This window comes from Anser brachyrhynchus, assembly GCF_964034855.1.
Source record: "Anser brachyrhynchus genome assembly, chromosome: 10".
Lineage (NCBI taxonomy): Eukaryota > Metazoa > Chordata > Aves > Anseriformes > Anatidae > Anser > Anser brachyrhynchus.
Window position 1 is genome coordinate 21207531 of NC_137705.1, and position 20945 is coordinate 21228475.

Here is a 20945-nt window from a genome sequence, read left to right on the forward strand (position 1 = left end):
GGGGCAATAACATCCTTTTAGTATTGTGACTGCTACCCAGCTAAGGAGGGAAATTAACTTGAGATTTTCCAGTGTTAGTTTCTGGCTGCTGCTGTTTTCCACAAATTCATGTATCTGCTTCTTCAGAAAATAGAGGAACTGTTATTTTATGAAGTCAATGGTATATATAAATGTAAGACAGGTCTGAGCCTGAAGGTGTCTCCAGATAACCACTCAGGGTGCCTCACTCTGACAGCAATCTTGATTATGGCAATATAATTTACCTGGACATTTTTCACAAGCAGTAGTGCAGTCAGTGTACTTAACTGAAGGAAAAAGCTCTGTAGTAGTCCATCTATGGACTGGAGAATTTATAACCACACATTAGCCTCATTGAAATGTTATTTTGTCCACTAAAACTGAGGAGTATGATTAAAATATGCAAAATAGTCTTGTGCCTCAGCACATACTTGAGCTGGTCTGCTGCTCCAGAAGAACACAGGTGTCCTATAGGTCCTGCTAACCTGCACAGCCAGTTAGCTTAGGAGAGCTGTCTGAAGTGTCTAAAACAGCACTAGAGGCATATGTTCTGGCAACTGAATCCCAACTTTGGGAATAAAGCGTCCTAACTAAATTTGCACCCCTTAAGGTGTCAGCTCTGTTCTTACACCAATGCTGTCTGCTGCTGCTGAACTTTGCATCTTTGTTTCTGTTGTTCTTACCCTTCCGCTCTCGCCTCTCTCCCTTGTCCCGGGGCTTCAGGTCCAACCATCTCCTCACTCAGTCCAAAAGACACGTGTTCACACAGTTCATACTGACTTTAGCACCATGCTTAATATTGCACATTTGACTTCATTAATGGATAGAGAGGAATTCAAGACTTATTCTTTTAGTGTAGAAATTTTATTATTCTATGCAGTTTGAGACTTATTCTTTCAGACGCTTCCTGGCTCGAGACAGCATAAATATACCTAATTTACTCCATTCCTTTAATATAGTTGATGAGACATGTAATACATTCATCACATAACTTTGGGACGGTTTACTGTAACAGATGCAATCTTAATCAAAGATGATAGACAGCTCTGTGAAGTGAATAATAAACCCATGGAAAAAACAATCTTAAAACAGTAAAACACTAGATATTCCTGCACAAATTATTTATTTTTCAGAAATGTTGTGCACATGTAATTTCAACTGTAGTGAAGCGGAATGAAAGAGATGAAGAAATTAGCATTCTTTTAAGCACATCTCCCATCTTGACAGTAGCGGTGAGCTATCAAACCTAGAAATGTCCTTGTTTTCAGCTTCACAGAAGAATTACATAATGAAGCTATCAAAAAATTTATCACACTTGGTTATAAATGTTCTACCATGACAAAAAAAACCTGAATGCTGTGACAGTTTTGATCAGGTATAATGTATTTATTGATTTCATGTAAGGGAAAGCCCCTGAGTCATCTTCTTGTACAAAACGATCCAGCTCACCTCTCAGATTCAGAGTATGAATGTTTTTTGCACATAAAAATGCTTATACTCATCTGAATAACCGATTAAAAACATCTTAACATGAATGTAATCGCTTTTCTTGAATACTCAGTGGGTATGATTTGTGTAAGGTATCCTAAAATGTGTTGCATGAAACTTCTAATGCCTCCAACTTTCCCGTTTTCCTTTTTTTTTTTTTTTTTTTTTATTTCCCTGATCATTAAATGACATGAAAAGTACATTCCACAAGACTGCACTTACCCTCTCGCTGGTCCTCCCACAGAAACGACCTGCAGAGGAAATGGCCCTCTACCCCCTCGTCCACGTCTGCTTCCAGCCCAATGGCCGACTACAGTGCCGGCAATTTCAAGTTTCCCTCCCTGAGAAGGAATAGGTTGGACTCCTGCACATAAAAGCAAAACCAAAACTTGATCTTCACATTTGCAACACTAAAGTTACTAATGAATGGAAAGCTTGTTGGTTCAGATTACATGTACAGTTTCCTCTTTGGATATTGGTAAACTATTTTTCATTCTGTGTCTTTCAGAATAACTGTAACTTTAAAGAGTCCTCCCCTCCATCTTTTTTAAAAACATGTATGAATTTTGCAAAGAAAAATGATCTCGAATACTTCAGTTTCAGTAACTAAAAACACAATTTAAACAAGCATTGAGAAACTGAAGTGAAATTTTACAAGCTATCTGAAGATTTTTTCCTGCAATCCTAATGAAGTAGTTTTTGAAGGCTTAAAAGCACTTTTAGTGAACATCGAGTATCAGTATAAGACACAAAGATGACCCGTAAACAACTTATTAGGCAGAATTATCTATACTAATGCTAAGCCTTAATAAAAATATAGCATTTAAACTGATCTCAGTGTAAAAGGTAGGTTTATTCTTCCACCTCCAGAGAAAGCAGCTGAAATTGCTACTGTCCAAAATTTGAATATAACTTTAATTCACGTTGCTCATCTTTACATCTGTATTTTGCACTTAAAAATCAACACTAGGGCGAAACATAGTTCAAGAAGGTAAGTACAGCTGAGTCAGATGTTACTGGTAAGACCATCAGCACTGAAAGGGTTACAAAATACAGCATTTACACAGCCACTATTAGTCATCAAACGTTAATCAGTGATTTAGTTCCTAGTGTATTAAGTTCAAAAAGGTTTGTACTTCCCTGTACAAGTCTTTCAGCTTCAAATGCACGTTATTTACAGGGGCAAAGTTACTCACACAATGAAGCATTAGAGGTATGTTCGCTCTTAGAATAAAAGCTCAGAGGCCAGAAAGAACAGCTACATGTATGGAAAAATTCCACCCGAAACGAGGGATTGGAATTTGCAGATTTCCATTGTCTCACCTCGAATAGGAGAAAAGCAATGGACACACAAATGTGTAAGTCAGTCTCACGCCTATGACCACACTGACACTGATGCCAGCAAGGAATGGGTTAGCAGTAACTGAAGTCAGTAACTTTTATACTGTGTTGTTTTACAAAAAGCTCAATTGTCCCCACATTTTAGGAAGTGACTGTTAATAGGTTCCAGCACAGTTCAGCTCACGACAGACTGCACCCTCACATTTGAAAGCGCAGGAGACAGAAGGGCTCGTTGCGTTTGCAGCTATTCTGTGCCCGAAGGAGGGTTTCTAGGCGCAAGAGGCTGGCACCGAGGGGTGCGTGGGGCCGGGACAGCCCGGGCAGCAGAGCGGAGAGCGCAGCCTCACAGCAGCTGGGCCAGCTGCGGAGGGGGAGAGCCGAGACGGTTAGGGAGAGAGGGAAACTGGAGTCAGTAGGAAGCCTCAGACCAAACCGTAAAGTGAAGGAAGCTGTTGCCAGAAGCTCTAAGAAAAGGGTTTGGGGTATAATTACCGCCCTGAAACTTGCTAGTCCTGTTGCTGTCATTGCCAGAGAAGGCTCCGGAGTGTCCTGCCGCTGCCGCCACCCGGAAGGCCCGGTAAGCACCTGTGGCTACTGTTTCCCCATAAGGGCCTCCGAAGCCATAGACTCCTGTTAGACCCAGGGTAAAGAAAGACAGGGGAAAAGCTGTGAGGGGGGCAGGCATCCGGGAAGGCCCCTAGCAGGGCCGCTGCTGCCTCCTTCCTTCCTCCCAGCGCCAGCAGCAGGGGCCGCGCTCCTGTGCACCGGGTGAGAGGTGCCTGGGCCCAGCCCAGGCCTATGCGGTGCCTCGGGGAGCACTGGCCAAAGCTCTCCTGCTGCTTTCGGCGAGCACGGGCTCTCCCGTCCACAGGGAGCGGGCCTTCTGCTAGGGTTTGGAACAGCTACACCAGCCTCTATGGCGCAACGAGCACACAGGTGCTTGCAGCTACTTTTTGGCAATGAGCTTCAATGGCTACAGTGGTGGCACCCCAAGAACGTCTTGCTCTGAATGGCCAGCATCGATACACTACGGTCCTACGCACCTGGGGGTGGTTTTGAAAAAGGGAATCATTGTAGAAACAGCCTGGAATGGTTTAACCAGTGCTCTCCAGTATTTACACTCGAGGGTGCCAATGGTTAAATGACTGTAGCAAAATAGAGAGGGGTGGGGAGGAGGAAAGGTTGTCTTCAACTCCGAGAGTTAGACTGCGTCCATTCATTTAGGTACTCTTCATATTTATAAACATGAACATTTTGAAGCAAAGTACAGTTCATTTAAGAGCCTTTTCATATCATCCAGTGTTGATCTGTTCCTCTTTTTTTTTTTGCTTTTTCATACAATAGCTGTAAAAACATTGTGGTCTGGCACAGCTACTAAAAATCCTTATGGAAATATGCAGCAATACAACACATTCCATGATGCCAGGCTACAGCTAATAAAAATAACAATAAAATGCAGTGATTGGCACAGGACAATACGTGCCAAACAGTTGTTTTTATGTATTTTTCCTATGAAATTGAACAAGCAAATCAGTTCAATTTGGGGAATGTGAAAAACAAGGTAACGCTTCATGCCCATGTGTTTTGCACTGCTGCCCCATCACTTACCAGCAAAGCCTCTCCCCCTGCCCTGAGGTGGTGGGACTGGCCCGAAGTGTCGAGGATACATAGAAGCTGGATAGAAAGGCATGGCAGGTGGAGGTGGGAAAGGGAGAGGATGGTTCTGCCTGGAGAAATTTAATCCTTCTAGGATGCTCTGACGCATCTTTTCAACCTTGGCTGCCTGCTCAGCCTATGAATAAAGAGAAGGTCAGAAACAGATGTTAGAATTCTGGTTTCAATTGTACAAAGCTATGTTCACAGAACAAATTCAAAGAAGAAAGCAAGAGAACAGAGGAGTACATAAGTACCACAAGGCTAGCTAGTAAATTACAATAATTTATCTTGCATACCTACTAATAGCTCAACGATATATCATGTGTTCACAAGAAAATCCTTATTTATCAGTAGAGAGATGGGAGTCTAAACTGAGACAGTTTAGAAGTTGAAAACACCTAAATTTTAAAAGTTAAAAAGGGTTTTCCAGAAATTAACTGAGAAACTTCAGTGTATAGTCTCCTGAAAACTTAATGCAGCCCTTTAAACTTTAAACAGAATAATCATTGTAAGCCTGGACTGCAAAACAAAATTTGTCTGGAGGCTAACAAGCCTGAGTGTGACCACAGCCACCATCAACATCTAATCTAAAAGGAGTTTCCATTGAGTCAGAAGTAGGAAGTAAGCTGTTTTGTTAAAAGATTTCATACCTCCCAAACAGTTGGGGAAAAAAAGTTTTGGTCACTCGGTAAACTGTTAATTTTATCAGATTCCGTTTTTACAGTTAGATAATAACTTCAAATAAACTAGGTATATAAAAAATCTAATTCAGTTGTATTTTATGATGGCTGTAAGAAACGTGAAAAGATTTTGAGCTTAAGGACTATAAGAATGACTTCGCACTCTTTAAAATAAATCGGAAATTTCCTTTCATTGTAAAACTATGGCAGCTCAGTCCTTTCTGACACAGTTGCTAGCTCAACAACGGAGTTAAGAAAGTAAATAGAGCTGACAAGTATCTATTAGCCATCCACTTTGTATATCCCTTTTAAGCAGAGAGATGATGTGTGAAGTAAATGACTGATAAAACACACCTAACACTTCTGAAAATCTAGCATACAATATTCTGTCACACTTCTGCAACTACACACCTGACCATCACAGAGGTCAATGAGCGGAACTTTCTCCCGGCTTGCTTTGATGAGCTTGGTCTGGAATAATTTTCCATCAAAATACATCCACGGACAGCAGTGCTCCCACGGAATTGGCTGCCCACAAGCATCGTTTGCAAAAAGTGCCATATCGACACCACTCATAAATAAAGCAGACAGCTGAATTCCTCGGGGATCGAGATTCTCAATCTGGTTAAAAAAATAGTTTATTTAGTAAGATAATAATGTGATATGATTCAGAGTTATTCCAATAGTTGCATTATTTTCAAAACTCTCGAAAACAGTGATTTTAAAAGGTTATCAGACTTTTCACATGTAATGGCCAGTTTGACTAGAAGAATCCATGGGAATCTATAACCTATATATGCAAAATTGCAATACTCAGGAAGGCTGCTGTTCCCATCCACCAACTCTAGAGGCGAGAAATAAAAGTAAAAAGCTATTTCTTAACAACAAAGCGTAAGAAATTATTTGAATTCAATTCATTATCAAGACGTCAGTAAAAGCTCTAAGTAAAATACACATCTTGAATTTGCGGTGTGTAGTGTCTAAAACACATCCGATGCATACTTTAGCTGCAGTAATATCATTGATAAATATGCAGTACTATACAGTACAGTTTTTCTTTTTTTTCCAACAAGGCTGAACCATATTAAAGTAAAGAAAAGCTTTACAAACATTTATAGGAAGTCAGCAGTAGAAAAGTTCATTAAAAAATTCATTTCAAATAATCTTGTGCTTCTGTGATTTTTCTTAAGGAAAGTTTCAGGAATGAGCTCTATGTTAGCATTCAATTTTAATTCCTACATACCACATTTCCTTTCCAATGCGTTTAATAATGGATTTTATAATAGCTTGGTTCAAGATTTTGCTATGTTAGAATGTGTCTCCTATAAATGAAGTGATATTTTTATGAATACGACAACTGTATTTAGGATGCAGGATAGGTAAACAAAGGTAGAATTACATAGTGACTAGCAGCTGATGGGGGAAAGAAAAAAGGATTTGCTTACAGCAAATTCATTTTTAGCTTTAGAATAAGAAAATATCATCACTGCTGTCCTCTAAAACACCTTTGAAAATACCATCCCCTTCTTGGGAACATTTTAAAGACCTTGGTATTAAATTTTAAAATTAAACTACATTACCTTCCTTATGCATAAGCAACCTTTAAGATCCAAAAGACTATCCAGATCGTTTTGCAGATATGCAGCTGGGTTCAAACTCAGCTGCTCTTTCTGTCTGACTTCAACAAAAAGAGAAGCAGCTGCTTCATATGAAGACAGTAACAACAGCACATGAAACATTGCATCTTTCAGTTAACCAAGACACATTATGCAAATCATCCACATTACTCTTCATGTATGATTTAAAATTAATACTTGGAGAACAATTTCTATTAAACAAAAATATTGTATGCTACTCATCACTTGCCTTGTCTCTGCCTTTCATTTTGTGTTGGAATGTAAAAAATATTTTTTCTAGGAATTCCTTTCTTAGATCTCCAAGACCAGCAATTTTCACAGTGGGGTTTCCTCCTCTTTGCATCAAGTCTTTGATAACTCTTGTATATAACTTTTCCAAAATCTCTGCCCCTGCATGTTATGTGTTTATTGTGCTGTGTTTTGAAAACAGATATTGAATGCTACATTGCTGATACTCTGCTGTTTTTGATGCATCCAGCCTTGCCTACAAAACTGTCGTTAGAGTTTCCACTGATATCTACAGGTACAATTACTCCCCTTTAGGAGCTTGAGGTAGATATCTTAAACCATGCTCTCACTGAGACTTTGAAAGGCTCTCCCCTCCTACTCTGCTACATCCAGTGTTTGTCACTCAGATAAGACCATCTGTATTTCTTCTGAGCATACAGGATAACTCACTATCAGTTTGTTCCTTTGGTAGAGGTTTGCCACTGCTTCCCTGAAGACAAAGCACTGCTCCTCACACAATTGCTGTCGTCTTAGAGCCAGAACCTCTGAGATTCAATTCAGAAAGGCCCAGTAAGCACACAGGGCTTCCAGCATGAATGTCTCCCTTGAAAAGGAGTTCCGGCAAACATCTGAATGATTCTCTTGACAGACTGCATTTACATTTAGCCTCTGTTCAAGGAATTAATGCTAATGAGCAATACTCAAAAATGCTGTTCTCGAGACCCTAATATGCTTATAATTCATGTTACCAGCAATCCAGTCTTGAGTGCTGAAGCAAACAAGTGGTCCTGCATGAACTCATCAGATGTTCATTGTAGCTGTCCTCCTATGTATTTCTTCATATCTTTTTCAACAGTGATAGAACAGCCAAATAAATTTTTCCTGTTGGATTTTCTTTTTCATTCTTCAGAATATGGGAAAAGGAAGACGATTTAATTTTTCTGTTAACTCTGCCATTAAGATTGGTAACATTGGTAACACTAGTTGCTGCGTGACAAGTTCAAATAGATTGTGTAGCGTTTTCTTCCCCTGACACTTATTAGTATTTCTATGGCTAAGGTGTTGGGTTTCCACAAGCAGATTGATTTAGTTTATAGACTGAGAAATCCTTGCCAGGTTGCTACATGCAGGAATGCAAGCCAGGCTCTGCTCATCACCCATAAAAGAGAAACAGTCACTTGCTGGCTTTAAAAATGCTCTTGCTGACCAGGTTTTAGTGGCAAAACGTTCCTTAGAAAAGCCTAATAGATGAAATCTGCATGAGCTTAATAACGGTTTCTTCTTGGAAGAGCAATGCTAGGACTGCTGCTTTTGTCTGTGCCCCTTTGCAGTGTGTACCTGTGAATATGAGTAACTTGAAAAATACATACCCGGCTTCTCCTTGCCAATTTAACTAAGGAGCGCAGCTGGGAGCAGAACGGATAACTAGACTTTCCTGACTTAAGCCCTATATATGAAAAAGACCATTCAAAATGATTTCAACAGAAGGTTATGTGATGAGGTGATCAGCATCTCCCCTCCTTTACTATGTTGATCATGAAAGCAGACAGGAGATCAGATAGATCACTTCCAGTTGTCCATTCCTTATACATCCTAATACCTCCCAGTACTTCTAGTTATCAGATACACTACTTGATGTAACCTATGCTATGTAGAAAACCGTATCTATAATTATTTCCATTCAGAAAAATGTTTGCTTCAAATGAAGGGCTAAATTCTACCATTTTATTCACAGTAGAGATTTTTTTTTTTTTTAGGTTCTAAACAAATTTCATGAGCTAACAATGTAGGACCAAAAACCAAAGACCAAATCTCGTATTTAACTAAAAGGCTGGAAGAGAAAACTGCACTGTGAGCATGTGATAGCTGGGTGGAGAAATCCTCTGGAGTAAGATGATGTTGCACAGACTGACAGGCATTCTGTATTTACAATAAAGACACTACACTAAACAACTTTATCTGTATTTACTTCATCTAATACTACAATATTAGAAAAAAAGAAACTGAGATCTTAATTTTTAAAATCCTTAAAATAATTTTTCTACAATTCTGTATGTTTTCCTTTTATAATCCTGCATTTTAGCATTCAAGATTATACCAGGCATTCTCCATTTCTTCTTCATTTAGTTGTTTTAAAAGTCATCTGAATGCTGAATCATGAAAAAATAGCCAAGTTTGTATTTACACACAAGAAAAAAAGGTCTATTTAATGGAAGCACATTTGTTCTACAAATTCCAAAAGACAATTAGTTAAACAGTGACAGGAGTTCTGTAATATAAGAACATGTTTAAAATTTTACTTATTTACTCAGTGAAAGAAACAGGACTGATTATCAATCTTCACAACGCTTAAAAATATGAAGATTACTATTTTGGAAAGTGCACGTAAACATGCGAGGCTTTTGGTGAGACAGGCATTTATGCATCACCTGCTACAGTTATCAACGTGTGTCAGCTGGAAATAAATCTCTTAAGTTATGGAAATTATAGTTAAGAGCTACCTTTAGTTCCTGAAGCTGGTCAGGTTCATAGAGCTTTGGAGACAACGCTTGGGCAAGAAAAGCATCGAGTTCCTGGCGACGAAGTATACGAACCCCTGGCCACTGTACCATATACCTACAGAGGAAGCCAGTCATTAGCCAATAGTTTCCTTTAGCAGATAAATCAAGCAGCATTTTACTTGATCAGAAGTCAGCAGAATGCAACATCAAAAACAGAAATATTTTTTGTTGTCTAGATTTCAATAGTTAGAACAGCCAAAATGTTAAATAGATTTGAAGATTAAAGATCAAACCAAACACAGACTGGCTGTGAATCACTTCTGCAATTCACAACAGAATGACCTGCTTCCAAGCGAAGAGGTGGAAGACAGGCCACTGAAATAGATTTTAAAACATAAGTGGTTTCTGATACACCTAAAAATAAAATAATGTTAAGGTTGTTGGTCTTTACAAAAAAAAAAAACACTAATGGTAAAAAGATTTGTGAACATGGCTTCCAAATAACATGCTACTCAAAAATGACTTAGTCAGTGAATTTTATGGTCTCCACTTCAGATAAGTAGCCAATGAAACTTCATGTCTAAGTAAACAACAATTTATATATGCCATATGTCACAGTAAAGAAACATGCTATCCAAATGAATGAGTAGCTCTGCTTTAAGATACTATTTGTCTATTCTTCTGTATAGTTACTACTCTAAAAGGAGAAAAAGGACTTTCAGTGCTCAAAAGGCAAGACATAATAGGATAGAACTGAACACAAATTTACATTTATCACTCTCAAAAATGGCTTAAAAATTCTCCTGTGCAACAAGCCAACCCTGCATTCTGCCAGATTTATAAGCTAGTCATACTGAAATAATCACACCTTCCCAAAAAGGTGAGCAACTTTCATTTCTAGTTCAATTTTCATTCTGAAAATTAAATAAACATTTTGGACTTTGTGACTTTCTTTTTAGTAGTATACTTCAAGTGTTGGTTATCATCATCTCAACCAGATGAGCAACTCTATCACAGGGAACCTAAACACACCATAGGCAGACTATCATTCACATCCACTTTCAATCCCAATAAGCTGTTAAACAGCTGTTCTCTGAAGAGCTTACTATTTTGCTTTACAGCTTCACCATCACAGCCTCTGAGACTCCAATTTTTTTTTTTCTTGAAGTTGAAGCCTTGAGTATAGTAAGGGTAAATTAATTCAGATGCTACAGTGGCCTCTTTGCAACACAAGATTTTTTTTCTCTTCCTTTCAGTTCTCCAGAGACTGAAGAAAGAAACCTTGAAGTATATAGCATGCTTTAAAGACTGCCAAAAGTGACATTTTAAAAATGAAACAAACCCAGCGAAGTTGCAAATAGGAATTAACACCTTCTATACCCGGTTTAATACAAAGTTAGATATATCAGAGAGTTCATGCTGAAAAGTAAAACCTTTCCTTCATTCTGTTTTACCACAAGGTAACACTGACCTTAGTACACAACAGAGCACCATAAGATGAGTGGGCACATTAGTTGGATTGAGCATTGCTGGTGTATCTGATCTCATACAAGCCAAAAATGCCCTCATTCTTCGGTTCTTATCTTCCACTGCTTTTCCCAGCCACAGCTTCTTCAGATTAGGACAGGTCCATTCCCTGAACGCAAGTGCTTCCACCAGCTCAGGGGTTTGTGGAGATTTTCCTTTGTAAGCAGCCCATTCCTTAATTATCACCGGTGAAACTATAACATGACAACAATTGAAAGAAAGAGAACTCAGGGTTAAGAAGTATCACATATTGAAAAATTTCTATGCAAGAGACTTTGTTCCCAAAAGTATCGCTTTGAGATTGTGATACATCCTCATCACACTGTTGTATTGTCAAGTCAAATTCTGCATGGACCATCCTTTAATTACCATCACTTACAAAATAAGCGCATGCAACCAAGTGTACACTAGGAATGTTACAATAATTATTTTCAAATCAATATGCAATACTTTCCTCTAAAGTATCTGCATCATTGATCAAAAACCTACAGCAATACAATAAAATCAGTACATAAATACAAATATTTTTCTAGATGTGCTCTTTTAGGAACAATATGACCTTAGTGATTTTATTTAAATCAGATTTAAAGCTTATGTCATACTTCTTCATAGTTGTTCAAATACTGCAATGGAATTAGATCTCAAATATGGGTTTATATGTTGTTGTTTTTTTTTCTAATTAGCATTTTACGAAATTTGCACATGCCTTTCAATTTACAGCACTGCTTTTTATGAAGAGGTTAGTATTTTTTGTCTGCTATGCTGTCTTTCACCTATGAAAACTGTGTTCAACTCCATATTGCTGCTAAAGCCCCTCCCTTCTTTATGTTTGACGGCAACTAAAACAGAACACAATTTAAAAAAAAAAAGTCAAGGCTGAGAAATGATATCTTTGGCCTTGGGATGACCCCAAGTTTAACACAGCTCAAAATTTGTTTGCACCCTTCTTAACTCAGAGCCCAGTTATGCAGTGTGGAAAGACTCAAGGAGCTTGTTAGTGAAGCTTCAGGTTACAGCCCGGAGAGATTCCTCCACTAGCAAAGCGGCGCAGGAGAACAGACCTGCTCTTTCTGCTGGAAGCCTTTCGGTTAGGGATTGAGAGGAGAGTACCGCTGGTGCCAGGATAGCTCTCACAGCTACAAAGTCTCCTTCAGCAATCAGACATCAGCTTTGCAAATGATTTCATAATGAGGGGCAGGCAAACCATGGCAGAGGCCATGATCTGGATTATAAAAGAAGCTCCAGAATACCTTAAAGCACCCTCTCATGCTTTTCTGGACTAAAACTACTCTAGCAGTATAGCTATGTTTTATAGACCTCAGGCTAAGTTTTACAGATAACACGCAGCAATGAAAATAAATATTCTGATATATTTAGTCGGTAGCCTCACGACAAAATCATGTTCTATTTTGGTTGCTCCCAGTTTTTAATGTGCCGCTCAGCTATTTAAGATGGGCTTTAACAGCCAGCAGAGCTACTCTGTTATTTGTGCAGGGTGTATCACGCTGGTGTTCACTTCTTGTTTAGGCCTGGGACAGTAAACATGGACACATGAAAGGACGGATTTTACAAAGGCTTTCAAATACTAGTTTAATTGCTTTACGTCTTGGAAGCAAGAGGTACTTTTGGACCAAAACCTTAGCTCTCCCAGCAAATGGCTAGGGAAAACAATGAGGCTACTATGCAGGACAGCTTAATCTGTTCAGCAGTGAGAAAGCCAAACTGTTGACAATTGACATAAACCAGTTATTTGTGTTTTGGAGTTCTTCTCTTCTTCCCTTCAACCTCCTTTTGACAACAGAGACAATACTCCCAGCTACACTCAGTTTCTCAGTTTGGATGCCCCTCCAGAGGGGACTAGATGCAAATTTTGTGAGCACACATCTAAGCACCCTCAGAAGACCACCCCTCCAGCTTTCACCACTCCTCTAACAGCAGATGACAGCAAGGAGACAGAGCTTTACAGAACACAAATGGTCTGTAAAAACAGAACAAAAACATTCGTTTTCCCTCAAAAGGTACCTTCCTCAGTAATACCATACCTGCTGGAGATCCACCCTGGTTTCAAAATTACGCCGAGTAATGGTTATTTTGGGAAAGATAACCATTCTTCTTGGAGAGTGGTTTAATATGAAGGGCAGTCTAGTGGACTGGCAAACATTTCCCTCCCCCCCATATGATGGAAAGGAGGAATTACAGCTGTATCAAGTCAAAAAGTAACTGCAGTACTGTTCACTCAAATTTAGCCTTTAACATAACAGACGAATCTAGGACTTGTCCGTATCTATTTCTCCAGGGCCTTTCTTACACATTTGACAACTCTGTACTGGGACTGCTGCCAAAAATGCCATCTTCCTCAACTGCTGAGTATCTCTGTCCTCAGAGGAACGCTTTGTGTTTTCTTTCCAGGACTTCCACTTGGAGATAAGAAACGTCTCCCCTGAAGACTGCATTAGCAACAACAAACACTCAGGATCAGAGGATGTTCAGCCACGACACCACAGAGCTAATTATGCTGTTTTTTATACTAAACTTCCTCCTGCTGCCGATCAGTAGATTTGACTACTCACAGTAGCCCAAGTAAATGCACTGCGTACTGATGTCTGCTTTAACCATCACCCTTAGGACACTGATGGCCTGTCCAAGAGCAAAAAAGGTCAGCACCAACCTGCACTAAGCTAACTAGCTTGATAAACACCTGTGAATGCTGTTACAGGCTCTGAAGCCATTAGCAGCAGCATTCTGCATGCTCCAGCTGTCTGTTAGAGCCCTCACCGCTACCTGTGACTCAGATTTTTCTGGTATTCTCTTTGCATTTTTTTTCCATGATCTGAACATGAGGTGTGAGTTACCCACCACCATCAGAAAATGAGCTAGCTAATGAAAATTAATCAAGACTCTTCTAGCCTTGTCATCATCATTGACAGTACAGCTTGAGCTACGCATGCTTGATTTTGCAAAAGGGCTATTGCCCAAGATACGGCTTTCCTTTTGGCAGAAACAGTGTCAGCTGAATACATCCTTGATGGAGAACAGTACATCACAAGATGGCTAGGCTTAAAATAACAAACCCTCGGATCCAACCAGGAGTTACGACAGCTTGTACAAGTGTGCGTTTTTGCAGAGTGGAAAGGGCAGATGGTTTCATCTACATACATATATTTATTAGAACCGGGGAAATAACCCATTTCAGAGCTTGAAAAGAAGAGCAAGTCAGACATTTTGACTGTATCCCCTCACAAGGAAGGGGAGCACAGCCAACGCTGCACACTTGGCAGTAAAAGCACAATGAAGAACTTTGCAATTCAGCTTTTCATGTCCTCTGGGAGGAGACATGAGGACATGTACAGCAAAGGCATTACTTAGCAGGCAATTATTACTAAAAAACCTCACTGACTACCTCTTCCAGCAGATCTGTTGTTTTTGACTTTTCAACTACATAAAAATAATGATTTGAAAGACAGAAAGAAGTCCATTTTAAGAAAGATCCATTATCTTACTGTCTATAAATTTAGTACTAATACTGACATATCAAGTTTATTGTGTACTTTTCACAGCTTCCTATAACCCTCACACACAATGTACTTGCAAATTATTCACACACAATTATTATATTGCCAGTGTAATGGTTTGTACAATAAAGATGACAGAATTTTAGATGCATTAGTAGAATCATCAATTCTCCACATAAACCTAGGGAAAGTATACATGCCTTTAGAAATTAATTTCTTAATTCTTCTGATTTTTTCTGTTAATTACTGTTTCATACTTATTTTTTTCAGAGCAGTGATAAAAATAAAGGCACTAAAGGGGAATCACCACTGTCAGTTCATTATAGCTTGTGTTGTAGTCCTCAGAGAAGTTAGTAGCAGCCAACGAGTGTGACAAATCAATTTGAGAAATCTGCTCTTGCCATTTGAGACGCTATTCTCTCCCTCTGTCTGGCACAGGCTACCTAATTCTTGCTACTCCGTAACAGAGACAACCAAAAGAAACGCATTCGTGTAACCTAGCCCTTCCAAGCCACAAGTGTGCATCTTAGCTCAAATCTATCTTTACTAGCAATTGTAGCTTTGCAGTGAAGCGCTAATCTTTGGGCAGATGTTCCAATTTTTGTTTTCTTAAGAGCATGGCCAGTCCTAAGACAGAAGTAGGTCAGGTAGCTGAATGTGTCCTGCAGCAAGATTTGCTGGAGCTCCTGTAACTACACCAAGTCAGCAGTAGTGTTCTTAGCCTCCACTGAGAATAAACCTCTGAAAAGCAGCATAAATGAACAGAAAATAGAGATCATATATGTATTCCAGCAGTTTACTGAGAACATTCTAGGCTTACAAGATGAAAACATTCTGAAAACCAAAGCTGACCTTCAGCAGTTAGCTATTTCACCACTCCAAATATTGTAGTACACTTAAGGACAAATGTCTAATGAGGTCAAATGAATACCACAAATAACTTCATTATTTTAATCCTGAAATGACCTTGTAACCTGAAATACTATTACGTTGTTTGAGTTTAAAGGGTTAAGGTTTTGACAATGCGTCGCAAGACATTACTCAAACAGGGTAAATATTAATTCCACAAAATAACGAAGATTAACAGTTTTTCAAACATTGGAAGATTATCATCTTCCTTATGAATGTACAAAAACATCTAACAATTAAAAAATGAAAAAAGGGAATGAATATGAAGTTTGCAATTGATTCTTATTTTTGTTCTTTTACACACGAAGACTGAATAACGCTTTCCTACGTTCTAAGTATCTGCTTCTTATATTTAGCCTAGTGACAGCAGCCTAGATATAAATACTTCTGCTGCTGCCATCCACTTAATGTTTCAGCATTACTTTAACCTTTATAAGACGCTAATGTAAAGTTCATTCAATCATATCCTTGTATGCATTTCTTTACAAGTAAAACAATGCAGAATGAGGAGGGTGAATTTTCTGGAATAAAAGCAATTCCTGGAAGCAGAAAACTTAAAAAGTTAACTTCCAGATTAATATGAGATTAACACTGATCCTTCTGACTGAATTAGCCATAAGATCTTCTGACAAGTCTGCTCACAAAAGTTTAGTCTTCCTTTAATTGCATTACACCTGATTTCTGCAAATTTCAAACCAAGTTTTTATGTCAACACCTGAAAGTTACTAAACAGACTTGCAAAATTCACTGAAGCACATTTAATTATACATTTGGGAGGACAGAGGGGAAGACAGGGAAAGTTAACATATGCATGTCTCGTCCTCGAGGGGGGAAAAAAGCACACGAATTTGCATGCATATGCTCAGAATACAAGTTTCTTTTAATCAAGTTCTGCCATATACTTTGAAAACTACATCAAAATATGACATTACTTGCTGCAAGCCTGACAGCAGCTTAAGCATATACTTTAAAAAATAAACCCCAGAACTTGTTTAGAAAGGGTACCATTTCAAGTTCTTAAACTACAAGAAATAATATTTCAAAGTAAGAACATCTTTTTGCATTATCCATGGATCGAGTAAGTCAAATTCCTCCAGCTCTAGTCACATTGATGAAATCTTAGTAATTATTCTCATTCAAATCACAGTACAAATGAAGACATGGCAAAAGGGAAGAGAAATAAAGACTGGATTCGACAGTACATACATTCTGGTGGAAGTCTGTTCTTTCTAAAAGCGAGTCTTTCAGTTTTCTTTCTGCTTTCTGCCAAACTAAACAGGACTCCGTAAACATACTGACGAACTGGCCTATAAAGCAGAGCAGCAGGAGGCAGGTCTTTGTTGGCTTCATCTTCTATAGAAACAGCAATTTTGATTTCACCCTTTTGTGTGAAAGAAAGCAGAAAAACACAACGTGTTAAAGTGAACAGAAAGTATTTAGGTATGCTCAATAACTCAATTCAGCCCTAAAATGAATCTCATCTAGTCAAGAAAAATGTGATTCAGCAGTAATGTGGATCTTACATATGAGAAGGTAGCACCAGATGAGGATTACCCTACTACAATCCGCTTGCTTTCCTCCAGTAGCTCTCCGTGTGTGTGTGTGTGTGCGGATTATCTGTGACTGTCTAATTACTGATCTTTACATACAGATAATTTCTAGGAGAAAAACAGTATATATGACAATATAGTAATGTGCTTATAGAATTAAAACACATTCAAAGCACATTTGAATAATAAATACTAAATCTAGACTGCAGATAGTTATTTTAAAAAATATTCATGCTGTCTAAAATCACCAGGCTGACTTTATGATGCAAGGGTTTGAAACAGTGCTGGGGACTCACTGGAAAAAATAACATTATTAGAAGACCTGGCCGAAAAAACTAACTGGGAATTATACAAATACTGTTTCAAATGTGAGTAAATAAAGCTTTAGCATTTTATACTTTCTTTATAAAAAAAAAAGGCATGAAAGAACCTTCCAATATTCTCTCTCAAAATATCAGCAACATTCTATATTTTTTGTTTCTGTGCATTCAATCATTGTAAGATTTTCTGGGAAAGCTACTCATATTCCTATTTAAAAAGGTGCTGAGAACCACCAAACCTTTTAAGGTTTAAGGCTCTCTCATTTTTTTCTGACAGTGACCTCAACAAAAATTTCCTGAAGAATAAACCTTACCCATTTCCAGAGATGCATCTCACAAATTAAATACCTGCTGCTTTCTAAAAGGTCTTTTTCTTAAAATTTTTCTTAAAATTTTAAAATGCCACTAACTTATCCTTTCTATGTAGTAGAAAAATGAAAACCTATAACATAATTCATGAAGTTTAACTCCTTATCAAGTAAAAGCAACCTGCAGAAGAACCCTGTCTATCAGTTCTTTCTTTTTTAATTTTATTTTACTGTATCAGAATTTTTAAGCAAATTAAGCTAAATCGTCCTATGTAAGGAGAACACAGAGTTAGAAAAACATTTGAGGAAGCCACACTGATTACATTTCCAGTTAAACTCTCCAGTAAAGAATGAGATACAGGGAAACACTACAGCATCCTATATGCTCAAAAGCCTTTGCAATCAACACAAACCAGATTAAAAGGCAGAAGTGGTGGAAGCTGTATACAGCTGTAAGTATATAACTACATAAAAGTTACTTGTTGGCTTCACACCCTAAAAATGTCAGCAATATTAGATATTTTTAGATATTATATGGCTAAAGTATTACACAAAAATTAGTTTTTCTTGTACACATGTACAATTAACGTTTTGACCTTTTTATTTTGGAAATAAGATCATTATGGTTTATACTCCACAAAGTGACAATAAGTGATGGCACAGAGCACAATGCCTCGCTTTACTAAATACTGCCAATTCCATCTCCTCTCATCTAAGATCAGTCTCTGGAATTTCAGTAGAGGATACTATTTCTAAATTATTAAAGGAACTGCAGTGTAGAAATTTATCAGGGAAACCTGACATAGCTGAGATTTCTGAAACCAGGTAGAAGATTGTTCATTTACAACTCAAGATAAATCCACCATTGCAGAAGCAGGCAAAAAGTTTCATCCCTAGAAAAGGAATAAGTTAACTCCCCTTTCATTTTCCCCCTGTATTTAGGGGAAAACAGAAGATTTTATGAATCAGTAGCAAGACTAACAGAAAAAAATAGCGGCATTTAATCCCTTCACTGCATTGCACCCCAAAGCCTTTATATTCAACACTGACAAGATGCAAGCACACTTTTGCTACTTTAATTATAAAAATGTTTAAACTGTCCCAGTAGTGAATACAGTAGGTGACACCTTGGAGTGATTACATTACGATATAGCTAGGTTAATTCAGTCAACGCTAAGTTAGGTATAAAGAACATCTTAAAGATTTGTCCCTACGTGTAACAGCAACAAAATCTGGGACATTTTTGTGTACCAATTAAGTATCAAGTAGTATTTAAGCGTATTAAGAGTATATGATTATGCAAACTAAGAAATAGAACTGGCATCAATGGTCTTCATAGGCCTTTTGCTTCCTCTCCACTTTTCTTTGGTAAATGTTGTAAGTACAAGAACATGGCAGCTATACAAATATGGTGCAAAATAAACACATGGGATTTAGGAACTCCAAGCCCTGATGCAGAAACGTCTATTTTTATGCGTTTCAAATCCCAGCCTATTGTCCTTACCATCCTGAAATGGATTTTTAAGACTAATACAAACGACCAGGAATGTGGACAACACCATTTTGCTACATGCAGTACAAATATATATGCTGAATGGGCTTGATGAACAAAAAACAGCACCAAGTGTTCTGAAGACTTCAGTGGACAAGAATTAGTTGTCTAGCTCTGGGATGCATATGTTTGCACTTAGAAGGAACAATAAAGTGTGAACTCATGTCTTTTGAAACTTGATTAAATTGAGCACAGTGCAGGAACACCACTGCTTACTTCTACAAGTAGCTTACCCATTGCTTTTCAAGCTGTCCTTACGTGGCTATTGAGGTAGATTTTTTATTTTTTTTTTTAAACTAAAGATACTGCAGAAAGTGGCCTATGCTGTGTGAAAATGCTTGTAGCTTCCCTGGGACATTAAGGCTAGCACATAAAACAAGCAAATCAATGGCCAAAAATTCATATCATCATCAAGTTCATCTATAATTGCATTTTATGACTCTGTAAGAGGGATTTCTTATAGCTCCTATGTTTCTGTCAGGGGTAGCTACCAGGGATGGGAGGGACAAATTGTGAGGGAAAACAATCTAAGTATTTTTTGAACACTGAAAACAGAGAAGACTTGGCAGAGACACCACAGTACACGTTGGAGTTTTTAGATGAAAATGGGCAAATTATATATATATCCACACACACGGATATATAAAATATTTAAATAAAATATTCAGAAAAATGAGCCATTTTTTAAGTAAACACTTCTAATAACAGTCAACTCATATTTACCGGAGCAATATATCAGCCCAGATCAGTGGTTAGAAAGCAGAAGGAAATAAACTGCTGGAAGCACTAAAAATGGACCAAAACTCAAAACATCAGAAAGGATATGAAATTATGATGTTCTTATCCAGAAACGTAAGTGCAATTACCTTTACAAAATGATTATTTTATAGCACATAATTGTAAAATGTCATACCTTGGTTAGGACATGAAAGATGTAGGGATACATTAACCCCTTCTTGTGCCTGTGTTCTGCCACTCTTAATACTTCAGGTGCTACTGGAGGTAATGGAGGAGTAGTAATATCCATGTGGTTTCTGGTGGGCATTGACAACAGGCATGGGATTTGTGGATTACTGGTTTGATTCCCTTTGACATCAGCTGCCTGACTTCCTGAAGAAGCACTAGAGGAACCTTCTGCCTATAACAGAACATACAAAATAAAGTGCTTTTGAAAATGTACAGAAACATACCAGAAGATCAGCCAAGAGGAACAGCAATTTCCTTCTTCACTCACAATGAAAATAGTAAATCTTCACGTCATGATGTGTCAGTAGGTAGAATATACTACCCAACATTGACTAAAAGATTTTCGGAGAATGTAAACTTACAGCCTTTGCTTGCTATCAGAAGACAATTACTGAAAAGGTATTATGTTAAAGCTTCAACTTATTATAACAGTAACAAGTAATTATTATTTTATTTGATTTTTAATTGCACAATACAAAAGAGTGAATGATGACCTCTTAATGAAATGTGGATGACCTCATAACGATTTCCAAAATTCTACCCAACTACATGTTTTAACTGACACGAAGGCTGTAATTTATCTAGACTTTCATTAACAAAACCCTCCACTGTATTTCTAAATGAAGCAGGAAAGATTACATAGTGCATTTTAAATGCATTAAAAATATAGTGTCTGAACTCAAAAGCCTTAAGTGTTATTTTTTTAAAACATAAAATTACTCTGAGAAGAAGAATGTAAGAGAAAATGGTAA

General features: G+C 37.9%; 1 protein-coding gene across 3 annotated transcripts in view; it reads right to left on the reverse strand.

Annotated features, from left to right (window-relative positions):
- Positions 1-20945, reverse strand: part of FAM120A (family with sequence similarity 120 member A) — a 54003-nt gene that overhangs the window by 6719 nt on the left and 26339 nt on the right. For 2 of the 3 annotated variants that reach the window (XM_080606496.1, XM_080606497.1), the window contains exons 9-16: positions 20141-20365; positions 16704-16878; positions 11021-11270; positions 9550-9664; positions 5595-5804; positions 4456-4639; positions 3340-3477; positions 1729-1870 (exon numbers count right to left, since the gene is read on the reverse strand). In XM_080606496.1, coding sequence (XP_080462622.1) covers positions 1729-1870; positions 3340-3477; positions 4456-4639; positions 5595-5804; positions 9550-9664; positions 11021-11270; positions 16704-16878; positions 20141-20365 — 1439 coding nt within the window. The remainder of the gene's footprint in view (positions 1-1728; positions 1871-3339; positions 3478-4455; positions 4640-5594; positions 5805-9549; positions 9665-11020; positions 11271-16703; positions 16879-20140; positions 20366-20945) is intronic. The other variant, XM_080606498.1, reaches the window with a different exon arrangement.